The sequence below is a fragment of the Lates calcarifer genome, linkage group LG15 (assembly GCF_001640805.2).
Source record: "Lates calcarifer isolate ASB-BC8 linkage group LG15, TLL_Latcal_v3, whole genome shotgun sequence".
Lineage (NCBI taxonomy): Eukaryota > Metazoa > Chordata > Actinopteri > Centropomidae > Lates > Lates calcarifer.
Window position 1 is genome coordinate 20,801,407 of NC_066847.1, and position 19,526 is coordinate 20,820,932.

The 19,526-nt window shown below is 40.5% G+C and overlaps 1 protein-coding gene across 4 annotated transcripts in view; it reads left to right on the forward strand.

The window, feature by feature from the left end:
* The window catches only part of LOC108892288 (adhesion G protein-coupled receptor L3), a 199,286-nt gene that overhangs the window by 92,688 nt on the left and 87,072 nt on the right, over window positions 1–19,526 (forward strand). For all 4 annotated transcript variants that reach the window (XM_051076010.1, XM_051076011.1, XM_051076012.1 and 1 more), the window contains one exon: window positions 10,025–10,134. In XM_051076010.1, the coding sequence (XP_050931967.1) occupies window positions 10,025–10,134 (110 nt within the window). The remainder of the gene's footprint in view (window positions 1–10,024; window positions 10,135–19,526) is intronic.

Consider the following 19,526-nt stretch of genomic DNA (forward strand, 5'->3'; position numbering starts at 1 on the left):
GTCATCTGTGTGGAAAGTGTGTTATTTCAATAAACATTAGTGGCAGATTCAGTTCATTCACAGGAATAAAACAAAGAAAATGGAGTGCAGATAATGCATTATTTATTGGAATTTCCACTCCGGCTACAAGGTTGCGGTTCAGTGTGTGTGTGAGTGTCTGCGAGAGAGCGATATTTAAACTAATATTGGCAGGACTCGGAATCGCTATCAAGTTTAAACAAAACATTGTTCTATTGCTCTTTCTCAAGCCGCACAATTTTCAAGATGTGTATCACCAGACATCCAAGGAAATGGCTGAGGATTATTCTGCAGCGTTTATCTTTGCCCTTTTGAGATATAGACACTCATGTCTGTGCTCCAGAAGACCACTCACATTGTTTCCTAGGCTTGAAAGCCCAGATAAGCTGTACATATGACTGCATGTATGAAAAGGGCCCAGCATTGATGTCAGAGATGATTCATTACATGAGCTCTATTGTCTTCAAAAGAAGGTCGTATGTTACCGCTGTGTGAAAGAATACAGTTGAGCTGCAGCACTATGAACTCTAACACTCATCTAAATTAATTATCATACAGGGCCAAGCTTTTATTGTATAATTTAAACAAAATGCTTGCAATATAAACTCTAACTGCACTCCCCCTATAAAAGAGATTTTACAGGATTTATTTGGATCAGTAATTCATTCTTTTTTTTCCTAATGTTGAATTTGGAAGCGTCTAACTCCCAGTGCTCCCCAGCATGTGCCAAATTTATACTTTAATGGAATTTTGGTGTGCACAGCCAGATAGATGTCTACAGCATGTGCAGACTCACGGATTGACCTTTCAGGTGGAGAGAGAAATTGCATCACCTAATACCTGTTGTGGCACCAAAATAGATGGATTAATTTCAAAGAGGCTAGCTGAGCTAGTTTGATCTGTCTGCAGCTGGATCACTACTCGGTCAAAAAATAACAAGAACAGGAGCCTTATTCACAATTCTTAAAATAGATTACAATGGCTCCTTGTCCCAGGGTTTGTATAGATATGATTAAGTATTTTTTCACAAAAACAAAATCAGCAAGCTGTACTGTGTTTATACATATATATACTCTGCACAGATAGCTTGTTAATGCGCAGTTACTACACTGCAAAAATATTTCATATCCCCCTGTTTTAGCTTTCCACTTGTACCAGCAGAGTGGTTTGGAGCAAACTGTTAAGGTGAACTAAAGGTGAAGTAAACATCTACTCAGGAGCTCAGAGGTTGGTCTTCTTTTCAAGCATTGTTACTGCACATACACACAGTGGTATTTAAGTATCTCAGATTCAAGATTTATTTCAGGCTTATCTGTGCCACAGAGTGGAAAAATAAAAGAGGAAGTGTATCTCAGAAGTGTATTTTTCTAGTTCAGTCATGTCCTGTGTAAGATGATAAAACAGGCCAAAATGCTTGTTATTAATCAGTGAAATTCCAAAGCAGAGCAAGCTGTGTTACTAAACCTCAGGTAAGACATAATATGCACTTTGTTTCTTTTGATTTAAGTCTAAGTGCGAAACATCCAAGACATCTGTTGATGAAATGTTGCACAGCTCATCAGCCGCCGTGTCAGTTCAGATTTCTCTGCTCTCACAAAACATCTCGAGGCTTAGACCTGACTGAGAACAGCAGCCAACCTGAAGTAAATAAATTCCTCCCCAGAAGCTCTGCTCATCATGGGAGGAGTGCATCCCCTGAGGTGATAACCTTTGTCTGGCCTGACCTCGAATCCATGTGTTGTCTGACAATGGAACAGCCCAGAAAAGTTTGTACAACGGAGTCTCTGTTTTTCTCCAGGCTTCCTTTTCTGTGGTCGAAAAGGCAAAACTATCTTGTAACTGAGAAAAATGAGACTAATCTATATTAGTTTGTGTGTGTGCAATTACAATAAAGCAATGGTAATTAAAGTCCCAGGGGTTTGGTAATTAAAATATTACAACAACATACTAACTATATACACCATATAAAGAAACCCTAGTCTGAGTTTTACTACTGTGCTGCATTCAAGCTCTAATAATTGCTGGAGGACCAAACTTGAACTTTTAGTGACTGCAGCTATGGACATGAGTCTTTGCCCTGCAGACTGTTTTCATATAGTTGACATTGTTGAATACATATTGTTGAATACACAGTCTTTAAAGTGTTCTTTAAAAAAGATATGGATACATGCCTTCTGCAAACAAAGCAGTAATAAAAGAACTGTACATAAACAGTGAGACGGGATTTCTTCTTGGTATGGCCTTCAGTCAGCTGGCTAATGCACAAATAGAACAAATCAGAGAAGGAAAATGTTGTGACCATTGTTTGTATTTGTCTCATCCATCATTGTGAGCCATAAACAAGCCCAATCTCTCTTCTCAGTTACAGAATATTATTGTTGTCATCACCTCAGTGAAAGTGCCCACTCGTCCAAACACACAGTGATACAGGAAAAGCATGTGTTTATCAAGCTGAGCTTCGTGCTTCCCTTTAGGCTCTTGGACTATAGCCAAGTGCAGGACCTCATAGATGAATCCATATGTCGCCTCCATCCATAAACTCTCAGTTTGAAGTCAGATTTTTAAAATGCTCCGGAAGTCAGTGTTCTAGTTGATCATCTCTTCCCATCCAGAGTTGCAGTACCTTAGTGCCACTGTATTTTCCTCAGCTTGTTGTTGCATCGGGATCAACTGCGGCTTATCTTCCAAATACAATATTAGAGAGAGGGAAAACTGTGTGATGTAAAAATCTTATGAAAGCTACTAATCTGTGTGAATGGCTAAGAGGGATTATGCTTGTCAGGAGGGGAAAAAAGCGCTCAAGATGCTCTTTTTTTTTTTTTTTTAGAAATAGCATTGAATTTATGTAAGAAGTGGAAGCAGTTCATGAGAGATAATCAATCTTGACCTTTGTTTGACCACCCCGAATGAAACTCTTATTCCATACTTAATGGCCCCTGATAAAGGTTATTCATATAGCTTCTGCATATAAACACTTCATCTTTCCTACACTAAACAGTCACTTGGCACTTCATTCATTTTTGCTTATTCTACACAGTTAATCCTGTTTAAAAAAAAAAAAAAAAAAAAAAAAAAAAAAACAGCAACAGTCTGACAGAGCTTGATGTTTTTCTGTGGTTCTGTAGCACACTGCCAATGCCACCCAGCAGGCAGGCGACGCAGCAATGTGTTAATCTTAAAATGCAGTTGTCTCCATCATCTGCGTCTATTCACACTGATTGATCATTCATTGAATATGTAGGTGCCATCCGTATGCCTGTACATGTCCATCTGTGCAGTGCTGTGCGAGATTAAGCACTTGAGAACAGTGAGCCCCTTCACTGATTCACTTCAAATCCTCCACACCCACACTCGGCCATCGTATTTATGTTGTATACATTCACTCTCCATCTTCCCCTTCTGCTTTTTAATCTGCTTCAAACGGCTCTGTTGGCGTTTTGGAAACAAACTCTGTAGATTTAGAATAAAGACCAAATTTGTCAGGTGATTCAGTAGTGTCATTATAGATAATTGGTCAGTTTGTATATATATGGAGGTACACTTTTGCATTCAAGTGCAGACTATCTCTGTCTAGGTTGTTTGAGTATGTATATAACAGTCCTGTATTACCCCTCAGACTCACACACAACCTATGGTTTTGAGAGATCTTTAAAGGAAGCAAATGAAAATTGTCAGCATATACTGTACTTACAAGTTGCCCTCAACCTTTTAACCTCTGACTGCTAGATAGAACTGGTCAGTTGCCAGCAACACAGTATGTGTACTATGTGATGGTGTGGTGCCGCCTGTACAAACAGTACATACTGTATAGAAGATTGACTATCAAGAAAAGACTAGAAAAGAACAGTCCTATACAAAGGAAATACGAGCTAGAAAAGCTATTTCACGACTTCTCACTTAACCTGTTGGAATCCTTAGACTGATTCCCTATGAAGATGTTATGATGATTTCCTCAGTCATAATTGATATATTCATATGACTCTGTTTACTGCGAAATTGTGATGATGCATTCAAATGTTACCGAGACAAAGAAACTACTGTTGCAGCAGTCTCCGTGGCTGGCTTTAATAATAGACCGGCTAAATTTTTTCAGCTGACTGGCATTGCTTGTATTAAAGACTGTTTGGTAACCTGCTATATGTGCTTATGAAGTTTTATCACAGAGCCCATTAAAGCCCACGGGGTTTGTATTCGTGTTTGTCTGTCCTTCCATTTAAATATATCACAGACATATTGTGCAAAATATTTTTTCAATATGCACTGTTTGGAAGAAGATATATTTTTTTTTAATTCCATGCATTCTACTTCCACTTCAAAACCTGGTGCCTACATTTCCCACAATGCAACACCAACAACCAACAGTTAGGTCGGAAATTGGGGTGAGTTAAGCTGGTAGAAGCTATTGTAGCTTCAAGCCATTAGCATCAAGCAGAGATGATCAGCGGGCTAAAGAGGAGTGGTAAACTCACCTCTTTTTAACTCCACACCCCCATTTTCAAGCTTGTAGTCTTCAACAACAACTTTGTGCAGCTCCCTTTGGAATCTCAGAACACGTAATACAACTTTTCACATATGCAGTAGTACTCCCTAGAACCTGTAAACAGACTTGAATTTGATGTGTGAAATTGTAGATTCACTCATAGAACTTAAGTAAATCTGTGCTGTATTCTCAGGTAGAGTTCAACTGTTGACCTTTGACATACAGGTTTGCACTGCTAATCAATTCAATCAATCAATCAAGAGAGAAACTGAGGAGAATGAGAGGAGAGGAATGGAGGAAGCTATCATATTATCACCATCCAAATGTATACATTTTATATTTATTTATTTATTTAGCCAAATTAGAAGCAACACAAATAGACATTTCCTTTTAATACCTGTTTTTCCACCACAGGAAAGTAGTCACAACCAATGGAAGCTATTTGATGAAATGATACACTTAGTAAAGCAGATGTCACACCACTATGGTATACTATACTATAATTTTAGCTGTAGTGACTAACAACAGCCTTTAATTAAATATTTTTGTTCGCAATAATTCTCTCACTTAAAACACCCCTTGTTAAGTAGTGATCCAGTGTGCTTACAGGAGTTAATAAAAAGTGGTTTCATTGAATTCAATCACACACACCCATTTCTCCTGAGCACTTAGAGAGCATTAGCATGGTTGGTAGAGTTTATTTGATAATCCCCAGCTTGGGGTATCTCTGAAGTAACTCCAAACAATTGGAACGTACTGAATAAAAGATACATTATGTTACATTCTATAGCAGCTCCACAACAGAAAACTTGTACAGAATGATATGTAACAAGCCTGTCTGTGTGAGCAATAGGCTTCTACAGGCACTTCAACTGAAAATTCCTCTCTTTGTAAAGGAGTTGCACTAATCAACACTTAATTCTTACCTTTTAATACTTCTTGGCTTTACTGAAGAGCTAAATGCACAGTGTTCAAGGCCATTGGTTCCTTCCTTCTTGTAATGTTTCCTGGAGGTTTCCTGGGAGTTTTAAAGGTTGTTGCGTTTTTTTTTTTTTGTTTTTTTTTTCCCTTTTTGGGCTGCGCCGGGAGACAGGCTGAATGAGAAAAGATGGATGCTGCGGCGTGCAGCTGGGAAAGATAATGAATGAAGTCGACCGTGGGTGGCGAAGACCATCACTAAAGCGTAATGGGTCCCAACAGAGAGACGTGGATATTGACCCGTCCGTCACTTTTTCCCCCCTCTCTCCTCTCCCTCTCTCCCTTCTTTTCTTACAAATACAAACTCTTACAAGTGTGCACACAGCCTGCCACAGACATACACTGCAGTGTCCACATTATACAGACAGTGCCATCACTGTCTCTGCACACACACAAACTTTCTCTCAGTCCCTAAAGCACATTGTGCATCTTTCTCCTCTTAACACAAGAGCTAATACCAATATATGTGTGTGAGTTTCTTGGAGGTGAGGCAGCTTGGATGTGTTTGCTCTTTTTAACTGAAAGCAAATGGAGAGTTTGCGCTTCCTGACAGGGACCGATTCATCAAACATATACGAACTGTGGGAGAACTCCAGAGACGTCCCCTCAACGCAGAACGCCAGCTGAACCGCCTCTCTTCTTATTTGACTTACTTCAGGCAAACTTCTTTGATATGGATTCTATAGAAAATCACTCAAAGCAATTTGCCATGTTGGAAGCAGATTCAGCATTGTGTCTTTTTTTGTTTTTTTGTTGTTTTTTCTTTTTTTTCATTCCACCTGAACTTTTAAAAGCTGGTGAACCTTACTCTCCTTCCACTTGGTTGGTATTTTCCTCCTGATATAAATCACTTGAGTTCTGAAAGGGAACAGTACTGCACACCAATTTCCTTTTATTACTCTCCAGTGTGGACAGATCTACCCAGCTTTGACAGCAGCTGCACTGTCCCTATCTTAGACTTTTTTCTTTCTCTATTCCCCCCCATCGATTAATTCATTCACCCATTCATTCATTCATTTATTTATTTCTTGTCCTGAGTCAGTGGTCAATAGACTGAGGGGACTCAACCAACTTACTGTCATCAGAGGCAGCAGCGGGATCAGCCAGCGATTATAGTGATTACAGTTTGTGCTTACATAGGGCTCTGGTGCTTTGTGCCACATCTCCCCCGTCAGCTGGCAGTCTGAGCTCTAATCTGCCAGTTATAGCGAACAGCAGACGAGGGGAACAGGAGGAAAACGCTATAAGGGAGGAAAAGCGGGAATGTGGATCAAAAGAGGGCTGTTGGTGGCCAAATTGCAAGTTTTTTGTCATCTTTTTGAGGTCTTAGCTCTGATAGAACATTATATCCAGATCACTGTGTAATCCTTAATCATTTGCTGTCATTATATGTCTAGCAGGGAGTTGATAACACTTAGAATGAATGGGTTACTGCTTTATGTATATCCTTCTGTTTATCCTTTGCTTGTGGAACTTCCAGCCATTTCAAGCAGTCAGCCTGCAGTATGGTCTTACCAGTTGCTGTCTGCTTCCTCCTATAGTGGATGCAGTATGTAAACCACATGCATATCTGCATACATCAGTCAAAATCAATCCATTTCCACCCCCACCCCCCACCCCGCTAGTTCAAAGGGCTCCATCAGAGCCAAGTGTCTGATGAAATCCTGATTACCCCTCCTAATTGGTAATTGTGAAGTCATTGTGGCACGTGGTGTGGGCAGCTTGTCCCACTATCGATCTCCCACCCACTCAGCCATTGATTTGCACTTAATACATTTAATTGTAATTATTTCTCCACCTTATTTTATTCCCTCGCAACACGTAGGTGCCATCAGGACTTTTAACAGAAAACCGATCGGGAGGTATTTGAGGCTGCATGTGCAGAGGTAAAAATGCACAGCAGGGATAAAAGGGATTTTGAATATGGGTCAAGATAGATGTTAAGGCTGGGATTAAGTCTGCAATCCACGTTAAATACACATTATGATGTTTAATCCCTCAAGAGGAAGTTATTACAAACTATGATTAAAATTCCAGATTTGGTCCTAGCTTAACTTGTAGTGGAGCATTGTTAAATTAAATATATATTCAATTTCCCATTTTAATGGTTTATAGTAACAAACAAATGGAACAGTGCTCTGTAAAACAAGAAAGAACTATTTCTATGCTGCTAAAAAAAAAAAAAAGAACTGTATGTGTGTGCATGTCCATGTCCATTCATGCATGGTGTTTGTGTCTCTTCTCCAACCTCTGGCCAGTTACATCTCTTCTATCCATCTCACTACTAATTCTATGCGACAGTTAATCTTAACTTGTGTTCTCGCTCTCTGATTACAAACCCCTCCAGTCCTAAACAGACTAAACCAGAGATGGTAGTGAGGAGGATGGGAGCAGAGATGAAAGAAGGCTGCCTCTATAATTGTTTCTCAGTTTCATGGGCTTGACCCCTTATTTATTTGACTGGCATTTACTGCCTGGGAATTAACTCTTCATTGGCGGGGACGAGCAGCAAACAGCTGACTGAGGGTGAGGGGGGCAGTGCGGGCAGGGTATGGGTTCATGAACCCATAAAGCTCGCACGGGAGAGACTCGCCAGACCATATCTCATTACTCCGGTTGGCTTGAAATGAGATGGGCCCCTTTTTGCTTGTCCCTCACTGGTTCGATTGATTAGACGGCAGCCAATCAATGTTAATTAAGGTGTAGAGAATCCTTTAATTGTGGCGTATGAATCATTGTGTCAGACCCTGCCTTGACCTTCACAAGACTTACACTGTGAACGGCCTTGTGGGGGAATAAATACCTTTTATATATTGCAAGATAATGGTAGTCCACAAATGAGTATAGATTTGATGGACAGTAATCTTGTGTATACTGTAGCTTTCAGCAGCAGGCCTCACTAAGATCACATACACAGCGGCTGCCCAAATAGAAACCAGACCAACCTTCATATCCTTTTCATAGCGACTTTTTTTTTTCCTTTCAATTTTGCAAACAGATGCAGAGCACAGACAGATCAATACCTGACTGAACGTTCAAGAGTTAATGTTCTGAGATAAGTGTTGCTATTATAAATGACGAGAGGCTCTCTGTGCATATGAAGTGGAGCTTTGATTGATGACTGCCAAAAACAAAATGGCACATGAGAACACCACTGGCACTGTAATTGTGTTTTTTTAATGAAGACCTACATTTCACGTTAGAGCTGATTTCGCACTCAGTTGATTGTGTCTGCCCCCCACCCCCCCACCCTTCTTCCTCTATCACCGGCACCACTACTATCCATCATGTGGCAATAACAATGCAACCTGTACGTGTTTTAAAGCCTGGTTGTAGGTCCGTGACTTCCAACTTTACTCCAGGACAAACAGATGAATTTAGCCATGACAAAGACTGCTGAACCTAAAAAGAGAAGGGTGAACTCCATAATATCTCAAAATTAAACATGTCACACAACTCTGTGGTATTGGAGACTGTATCCTGTTTCCTTGTACTGTATGCAGTCCATGCGTTACTCATGTGACTTTTAAATCACCAAAATACAATGTTTCTAAAGCAATAATATAATAAACCTTATACAACAACAGCTTATACAGAATACAATATTTACTCTTATTTAACAGGGGATATACCATACAACACTGCAACCAACCTTTCCAGATATATATATATTTTAAATGTATATATATTTTTTTTTACTTCATTGAAACATTAATTGCATTCATTGACAGTGTCAATGTAGGGTTCAACCCTACATAATCATGCTTAAACTGTCTGCATGTATTCCTACCCCTTTTATCCCATCTGATTGAATCCCCTTTTCAGTACTAATTGTTAACAAAGTATCATTTTCGAAACACAGTGTGCTCAAATTTGTGCCATCTCCCTTCTTGACAATCCTGACTCATTTTTTAGTCAATCTGACCTAAACACATCTGTCTTTATTCTTAAAATGTTTAAATGGTACTCCAGTGATTTTAGTATTGCACTTCAGCGGGGCCTAACAAGAGCATATTTTAAAAGATGATCAAAGTCAAAGCAACAAAAGCCAACTTGACCGCACCTTTCACTGGACCTTCTGTGTCTGTTAAAAGCCTAGCTCTTTCAAACTCAACAACTCCAGTTTGTAACACAGGCTTTCTGTTAAAACATTTGTCTTTAAGCCCAGTAACATCATGGTAACATCATCAGGTTTTTTTTTTTCTTCTAACTTTGGAGCAATATCTCCAGAGGCATAAAAGACATCATACAGCTATTTTCGTTGGTTGAGTATATGGCAATTAACCTGAAGCTGATGTGTAAAAATGATCCATTTGTAATAATCAAAAAATAGAACTCCTACTCAGTTCGTATATATATTTAATAGAATAGGCTTGATGAATCATTTTCATAAATAGTGTGTGTACAGAATTAAGTACTTTCTACTTAATTAACCACATACTAAACATCTGATTAATGTGATCCTGTATATTGTGGCTATGACAGTTGTGTGAGGTTGCTATTGGTGCTATGTTATTTTAATTGAAATGACCTTTTCTCTGTTTCCAGATGTAATAACCGGACCCAGTGTGCTGTTGTGGCCGGACCAGACGTATTTCCAGACCCTTGTCCCGGAACCTACAAATATCTGGAAGTCCAGTATGAATGTGTACCTTACAGTACGTATTGCCTCATTTTCTCACACTAAGCACTACCTAATGCTGCTGCCCATTCACATTTCCTCATTAACAGGAGTGACTCACCAACAATACAATCAACATGCCATGCTAGCAATGTTCCAAATGTTCAAAAATATCTCAAATGTGTCATCCGGTCTTGTAGGACAGATTAGGACACAGCAGTGGATGTGAAGATGTGATGATTTCTGTGATCTGGAAAGCATAACACCCTGTCTGAGTGCAGGAAATATTATTGACAGTGTTGTTTACATGTGAAAAACAATACAGTGTATCAGTGTGGTGGAATATTTGGCCATTCATTTAAATCTTTGTTATAACTGACAGGAGATTAACGTTTCTCTTCATTTTCTTCATCCTGTATGGCATCAGTTGTGTCAACACTATGCCAGCTTACACTGAACGTCCTCTGTGGACTATTGGTTGTGTAATTTATTTATGATAAAGTAAGCATATCATTGGTATACACTGTAGATACTGGATTAAAGAGATACGACAGGTAAATAACTTGAGACTGTTAGAATAATGCTTCCGTGAGGGAATAATGTTGTCAACAAAATGCAAAAAAGAATAAATCTGTTAATGTATTCAGTCAGAGATAGTATTAGCTCCGTTTCATTTTTAGATGGTACTTGTCACAACCTTCCCATCAGCTCCCCGAGTTCACAGCACTTTTAATATCTTTGAGGAATCATGTCTGATCATGTCATGTCTCTGTTAGCGCGGCAGCAAGAAAAGGCCGTTTGACTTTCATCAAAATCAAACATGCTTGTTTTCGGTTCAGTTCGGCTCATTGGACTCAGTTAATGTTCAGACTATCGAGGCATCTCTGAAGGGAGTAAATAAAAAGGATTTAATCAGTGCAGCAGGTGAAACACAGCGTCGGGCTGGACATAAGTTCAGTGGAAACATTTGGGCTGGGATTGGAATGATCAGCATGGGGTAACAGGATGGACACGCAGAGAGGAAGTCCAGGTGAGGCCAGAGGAAGTGGAATGGACATTACCATTTGACCTTAGGTATTGTGTTATGATGACCTTTGAAGTGGAACACCAAAGTCACAGTAATTATTCTTGCCAAAATCCTGACATATTGTGGGGCTTGCTCAGAAATGATATAAAACTGGGAAATGTTTGGTCATGGGCATTTATCTGTCTGCAGCTACTGGGTTCAAGCGAACTCTAATAATTTATATCAAAACCATCTTTTTTTAAACATTTGATGTCCTGACATGGCTCCCACAGTAGTGTGCCTGACAGAAGCTTTAATGTTGTTGTGAAGTAAAAACCATTTCTACCTGTGATCCAGAGCAGGGCAGATGGCTCTTTTATAGCCTGACAGTTAGTTGCATGCACATTTTGCTATCTCATCCTCCCAGTGTCAGTGTTTTTCCTGGGTGTCCATGTCCAACACTGACCCAACTAAAGGTACTGCACTGTACAGTAACACAACTTTAATCAGCTGCCTAGTGTTTTAGTTAAGTTTAAGTTCCTGACAGTATTTAAATACTCACAGTGTGGTTTGCTTTGAGTGTCAAATATTGACTTTTAGCTGTTCATTTTCATCTTTCATCTACTTTGCTTGGTAACCTGATAGGTCATTGTTGCAGAAGCAAAAATTGATGTTGCCCTAGTTTAATGACATAGCAAAGTGAGAGTATTTCTGTTTTCCTGTCTTTGATCATAGTCAGATGGTGGTCTTTGCCCACTAGAGGGTGATATCTTTTATCCTGTTCCGCCCGATCCTGATTTATTTTTTCCCGATCCCTTTGATTGGATTGCTTTTGTTGTTGCCAGCCCCATGCCCTCCTGATCCTGTTACTGCCACTTAAGCTAAATGATGTCACTTTTCTGAATTTACATGGTAGAGTCTTGGTTTCCCTGGTCTGTGCTGATCCCAGTAACACAATGTTCTTGTCCTTCAGTCTGATGGGAATTCTGCAAGAGCTTTAGTACCCAAGGCCTCCTCACTTAGTTGGCTTCCTTCCTTGAATTTAGCGAGACCCATGGGATGCATGACATCTCCATTCACTTGTCTGCTTCATCTACCCTCCTCCCAGCTAATACACTCATCTTCCTTAGGAGGAGTCAAGTCAAAACATGGAACAGTCATCCTGTACTGTCATAAAAGTGTTTCTGGCAGCTTTGTTGCCGTCGCATCGGGGGATGCCTATTAGGGGTGCGCTAGGGAGGGAAACGGGTGCACCTTGTGTGGTATAACTATGGACTGTGCCCAGAACTATCGCAGGATAAAAAGAATTCTGCTGGCAGGGCATAAACATTACAGAAGTCATGTAGGCGTTTATTTGTATATTGAGTGAGGAAGCAAAGTGTAATCACTAGCGGTCACTGGAGACAGATCTTGAGATGCATTTTATAGTATGGTGTGAACACAATTCATTTGTGACAGCCCAGTGGACTATCTTACCTCCCAAAGGAAGCAATCAAATAATTTTGGCTGGAATGAGCCACATTTAGAGACAGTTCTTTTTATTTCTGTGTCTTGCTTAAAATTTCTTACATTATTAATCACATAGTGGACATGTTGAAATCTGTCAAGCTATGTAGGTTAAACTGGTTAGTAAGTGGTGACAAGTAGTCAAGGAGTAACTTTAGCAAAGGGGTATGGTTTCAGACAACACGGCGCAATTGTGGATGGGCTTTTAACACGGGTCTCTTTACTGAGTTCTTGAGACAGACTGAAGGATTTGAGTGTTTAATAAGAGAAGCAGCCACCCATGACTCCTAGCTCTCCTCCAGGGCTGGAGTCTGGACTCTGTATTCCACTGACAAGCTCTCCCTCTCAGTCCTAATACTCTTTTTTTCCAAGTCTCCCTCACTTTCACTTACATTTTGTCCTTTAAGTGCTCTCACTGCCACCTCCCCTCCATCCCTTCCCTACATCCCTTTACTTGCCCTCCCCCCATTCCCTCACTCTGCAATCTCAGCTGCCCCTCTTCTCTTCCTCTGCCACCTTCACTGAGGGCTTTTATATGTTATTCTGCTTGGGGAGCTTCTTTTTTTTTTTCTTTTAGGATAAATTACCTCTCTGTTCTCCATATCTTCATAAGCCAGCAAGACTACAATCAGATCCGCCGTTAATAATGGCAGAGGAGTGTGCTAAATCGATGGACACATGCCGCAGATACAATATTGATTTTATTAATTTGAGATTTGATCCGCTCCATCAGTTGTAATGGAATAAAAAGGTTACAATTACCACTAAGAGTGACGGTGTTTGCCTGTCTGTGCTGTCTGGCAGTATCACTGCATAAGGCAATACATCATATTTTCATTTGAGCTGCTGTATGAATAATTATTTGATATGAGCTGTGTGTCTCCTTTGTGAGGAAATAGCACCTCTCCGAACAATAAGGGAGCTAAATCAGCACTGATAGAACATAACAGAAACTGATGCATACTGTACATACTGTTGTGCATGCTCCCCCATGCACTTTACGGATTAGTAAGGCTACCCTCAGGCGGAAGTGGTCCTTTATGATGACTCATAAACATGACTGTGCTCCAGTGCCTGACATCTGTCTCCGCCTCGCCCTCTCACCTTGACTTTCCACGGTTCAGCGGAGAGATTCACGTCTATTCTCTTAGTGCCCTATTAAAAGCTCTCTCACTGTCTCTCGCTCTGCTCCGTTTTTGTCTCCGTGTAACTTTCACTTTAATAGCTCATCCCAAAGGTCGAGCTCATAAGAGGTCAACACAACTGTATCTGCCTCCAACCCACCCAGTGTTCTTCCTGTGCAGTAATGACGCGCTTACATCCCTCTCTGCGGCCCCTCAAATTCTCCCAACTTGTCACACAAGAAAGCTCTCTGAAAGTTGCCATGCTCTGCTACTGAAAGAGTCTCTCTGTTGTTGACAGCTGGCTTTTACCTTTCTTGTCCCTCTCCCTGGCGTCAACCATCTCCTTCCAGTAATTAGATGTACCTATCTGTGTAGTTTCCATGGCAAATTGACTGATTTGGTCCAGGCGAGGCGAGGTCAAACCCTGTTGGCCTTCCACCCCCACCCATGAAAAAAAAAAAAGAGCTAGGGGCTAATTGCAAGTCCTTTCTGGGAAACACTTTTGTTCAATTCACTTTTCAAAATTGGCACTTCAGTGTGCATGGCAGATGAGGTGGAGGGAAAGTGAGAGACAGAAAGGCAGAGACGAGAAGAGAGTGGGAGAACAAAGGAAGAAAACCTGCTGGCAGTCTGTTGCTATACATAAGCCACTAGTTCCCCCCACTGTTTGTAGCTAATAAGGACAATGTAAAATCCTGTCTTGCACAGTGGGATCCAGCTCAGCCCTGTCAGATATGGCTCACGCCTTGGAAGCTAAGCCAGGGCATATAATCATGCAATCAATTCTCTGATTTGAACGGAGCAGCGTAATCCTGAGCTCATTCCTCATTGAAACTTGCCATGTAATGTGTCGTGTTCTTTGATTTCCAACTTGCCTAATTCGTTTTTAATTCATTTTGCTAATAATAACACACCTAGCAGGTTCAGGGGGCCCTCTAATCGAATAATGGAATAGATTGTTTTGGCAAGTTTTACTCAGCACCTGCTACCAATCTCTGCCCCTCTGTGTTGGCAGGTGAAGCCATGAAATTGATGCTCCACACATGGCTATCATTTACAGTGCAGTTTGGGCATAATATGGTGTGATTACAGGGCTTGATATTCAGTAGTCACACCTAAAGTAAACACCACCTGTGTGACCAGGATGGGACTGCATGGCTGAAATGTGGTTACGCACCTCAGGTCTTTGTCTTTTCAGTCCAGCTCATTGTTTTAATGTCCCTACTACACATCTAAGAATTTTAAATGAATAAAAAGACTCATCTCATCTGATGCTCAAACGTAGATTCACTTTGATAGTTGCTCACACTCAGTATTCAAACATCATCAGCGCTCTACCTTACAAGCACCCAGGCAGTTCTCTTTGCCTTGGATAATCTTCCAGCAACTTTTAAGCTTCTTGAAGAGTAGATCACTCCATTTCATGTTATCAGTAAATCTACTAAGCAGATTGTATGGAAGTTGAGTGGCTTTTTGCCCTTGAGCTCTCCAATCCACGTTCATCAGGCCTAGTGTGGGAGTTGACACCGTGACAGCAGATACATCACACAACCACACCCTCCTCGCTCCCCGCTGAAATGCCACTGAGCATTAGCCTGCTTGCTTAGACAGTGTTTTTTTTTTTCTCCTTCTTCTTCTTCCCCCCACCTGAGTGACCAGCTTCACTTTTTCCCATGTGTGAAGGGGGCCCTGTAATGCCATCTCATCACTCAGTGACAGCTGACCACTCCCCAACCCACACAGCAAGCTCTGATGACTACGGCTTTCTGTCACATATCTCACACACCAGATACCCAGTGGTGTCGTGGCCTGAATTTGCAGAGATTGAGCTTGTCACAAAACATTATTGAAAGAAAGAAAAAAGGTGTGTGTGTGTGTGTGTGTGTGTGTGTGTGTGTGTATATATATATATATATACACACACACATATATATATATATATATATATATATATATATATATATATATACATATATATATATATATACACATATATACATATATATATATATCACAAATGTATATCACTCTCTCCTCTCTCTCCTCCCTCTAGCCTCTGTGGGCGTGTCACTGTCAGTGTTGATTGACAGTTTAGCCAGCACGCTGATTTGCTGCAGAGATACGGAGAAGTAAACAAACATACGCTGCTATCTGTAGCTTTCCAGTGACAGTAGGTGTAAAGCAGTAAAAAGTCCACAGTAGGAGGATTGACAAAGCACAGGACTGTCACATAGTTAATTGATTAATTAACCGTGTGTTTATTATTGTAACTATGAAAAGTCTAACCTTAATCGGTTACTTAGTTTAACTCAAACCATGATTTCTCCTTTAACCTAACCAAGTATTTATGCCTAAACTGAACCAAAATGTAAACATAAATACCATATTAGCAGCATATTTCCTGTTACATAATGTTTACATAAGGAGGATTTTCATAATAAAAGCGTTAAAAGCGGTAGCATAAAATAAAAAATGGCAGCTTTGGGGGTGGGCTTAACAATGTCCTTCTACAGAAAAAAAGAGATATTATTTTCCCAGTTAAGAGGTGGTGATAATTGCCCAGGGAAGCAGTGATTACCAATATGGATAAATGGTGGTATGAAAGGGGTGAATCCGGACATGTGGAAAGTGTTTTCCCCCACTAATAGCTATAATCTATCAGGTTCTTGTTCTTGTAGCGGCTGCTCTTCTGCTCACTAACATACATACAGGATCATCCTCGCGTTTTCCAAAAATATGCTCCAACATATTGGAGTAAATTCTCTTACACACTTAACAAGCTTCTTGAAATGTTCATAAACACTTCCATTTATGTAACACAAGCTAAGCTTTTATCTCAGTGTTTCCTACACCAGCTACCACACACACACATGCAGAGCCTCATACACGTCTGAAAGACTTGTTGGGGTGCCAAGTGTCGAGGATATAGCACTAATTAGAGATTGGTCTCTTCAGGGGGTCTCTCCTTTTAATGATCACCCTACTAATCAAAGCTGCTTTTCTATTTCCTCGTCTTTTTTTCTCTTTTTGTTCACTGGTGCTCCACCACGTCCAGCCACACACCAGACTAAACATCCTTGTTCTTTTCTCTTCTCCCCCACAACCCCCCTCATCCCTCTGTTCTCCTCCATAATTTCAAGGTCCTTGAAAATCAAGACATATTTTAGAAGGTGCAATTAGGTTATTTCTGCTCCAGTTGCTGTAATGTTCCACAAAAATGTATTTAATTTTGTTTTGCCTAGGCTGCACTTGTCTTTTCTCCCTCTGTTGGTTGGTCCCACTTGGGAAGCAGGCTGGATGAGCGCCAAGTCCTTGCACCTGTCCCTCAAAGAGAGACAAACACACAGGCAAAAGAACAAGCGCACACACGCGTAGCATCCTGCATTGTCAAGGTTATAAGATAGCATAGCTGCTTCCCAGTAGGAGGGAGAGAGAGAGAGAGAGAACGCAATGGAGACAGAAAGGAGACACCAGGGAGGAGATTGAATAAGCACGAGAAGGGAGCACAAAGAGAGCAGACAAGTGGTTGAAAGAAAAAGAGGGCTGTTGAGAAATGGAACCTGTAATGATGGTATGGGAGACTCATGAGCACCAGTCGAGGGAAATGATAGGAAAAAAAATGAAGGAGATGAAGAGAGAATTCAGAGAAAGAGAGATGGTAGCCGGCGTGTCCTCCCCCATCCTTAGGCACATGCTATTCAAAGCCCCGTAATTTGTGTCATTAATTAAAAAGCTGATGGGATGGAGTTAAGGGGTTTGCACTCTGCAACTCCTTGGCTTAGAGAGAGGGGAAGGGGAAAAAAAGGGGTGGGTGGGGGGTGGGGAGATATTGCAGAAAATATTGCAGCCATTCTGCCATGAATCTCTATTAGCGGCTAATGATACCATTCTGATACCTCTCAGCCATTAGTGTGAAATTGGGAAACATTAATTATTCAAATGAAAATCCATACAGCTGCCGCTCACATGACAGGGTTGCTGCTCACAGCAGCTAAAGGTCCCTGGGCTTAGCTGCTCTGCATGTGTGTCAAGCACCAACTAGACTACAATGAGTATGCAGAGCGACTTCTGAGGTGAAAACTCTATTTGAAAGTATGCATTATCTGAACAAAGATAGTATGTACTGCATTCATTGGAAATATAATTATATAAATTAATAAATATTGAATTTTATACAATATGGTATAGCTGAACATCAGGGTACATCAGCATTCTCTGCTTATATTACATACACTGTCAAAGCTGAATTACACTGGCTTGCAATCAAGCAAAACACTTTTTGCATTTACTGTTAGTTTTTGACTATAATGAACAGCTGCTGCATTCCTTCATAACTATAAAAATACATTATTTTAAAGGGGAAGCCATACATGTAGGTTTGCCTGTTCAGCTTATTAAATTTGCTACGACAGCTTGACCAATTAGGTGAGCTGCAGAATCAGCCATGTCTCCTTTTCCAGCTTTATGTGTTTGGCAGGGTGAACCACAGAGCAGCCAAACTGTTACAAGCTGCATGCACACAGATCAGTGAGTTATTGTTTTGCCCAAACCTGTTGCCAGAATTTGCTCCAACCCGGGCCACCGAATGGATTCACTTGAGCTATGGCCTGGTAGAACACTTACATGAAAATCACTTAATGTAATTTAAATATAAAATGATGTACTGATTTGGACGTGTTGAGTGTTCCCAGATCAGAGTGAGCAGCTGTTTTCTGTCCCTGAAGCAATCCCTAGATAAAACAGTCTTGGAAAATGAATGAGCAGCATTTCATATTCCTTAGAGCAAGGCATTTAAACCCAAACTGCACCAGTGGAGCTTCTCAGTTGCTAACAGAAGCAAGGTATTGGTGACAAAGAGCATTGATCCTTAGTGAATCTTTACCAAATAATTAACATATAATAACAGGCTTTTGTTGATTGGAAACCTTAGGAGATCTGTAAATTTACAGGGGACTTTGTTTCCTCTTGCCAGTGACGGCATTTCCTCCTTCTGGTTTGTTTTGGCATCCTAGGAAGGATGGTTACAGCTGGTCATCTTTTTCCTCTAGGAGAATGTGCCAGACCTTTTCTAGTCTCCATGAGGCATCCACTTGTCATTGCAATAGCAGAATGATGAACTGTTTCCTTACATCAGGTGACAGATCCCACTGATTATCCTTCAAATTGGTGCAATTAATTGTCAAATTATAACTCAAAGTGGCAGCTGAAGCCGCACATGCTCAGCAAGTTGCTGAAATGTCAAGAGCTGGCATGGCCTTACCACCCATCAACTCCAACTTAGGGCACAGCCCCCAGACCCATCATGAAATTGGTGTGTTTTTCCAAATTCTCTCAATCCCATGTCTGCTGTTAAATACTTTGATGGCCACTCAATACTCATCATCTCTTATTCACATAATTAGCTCATCACCTCATTCAGCGTTTTAAAGTTGATTTCACCGAAGCGCAGTGTGTTGGAGAGTCGTGTGATTAGCATTAAAATCATCATTATGCAATTCAGTCTAGTAGCTCTATTGTTTGTGTTTATGTTTACCTTCACATGATCTCTAAATGAGTGGACTGTATATAAAAAGCTGTTGTTGTGCTCTTAGCCATTATGAAAAAGATCATGCTTAGCAGAAGGGAAACTGAGGGACATGATAAACTGTCTGCTGTATACAATCCATTGAATGCTCCTCTTGTGTCTTTAAATATTAGGACAGTGCTTTTCAAGGGTTTTCAGTCAAAAGTATAGACATCGGAAAGTTTTTATCATGTAACGCATATGAATGAGATACTCAAGGGTCTATTTTG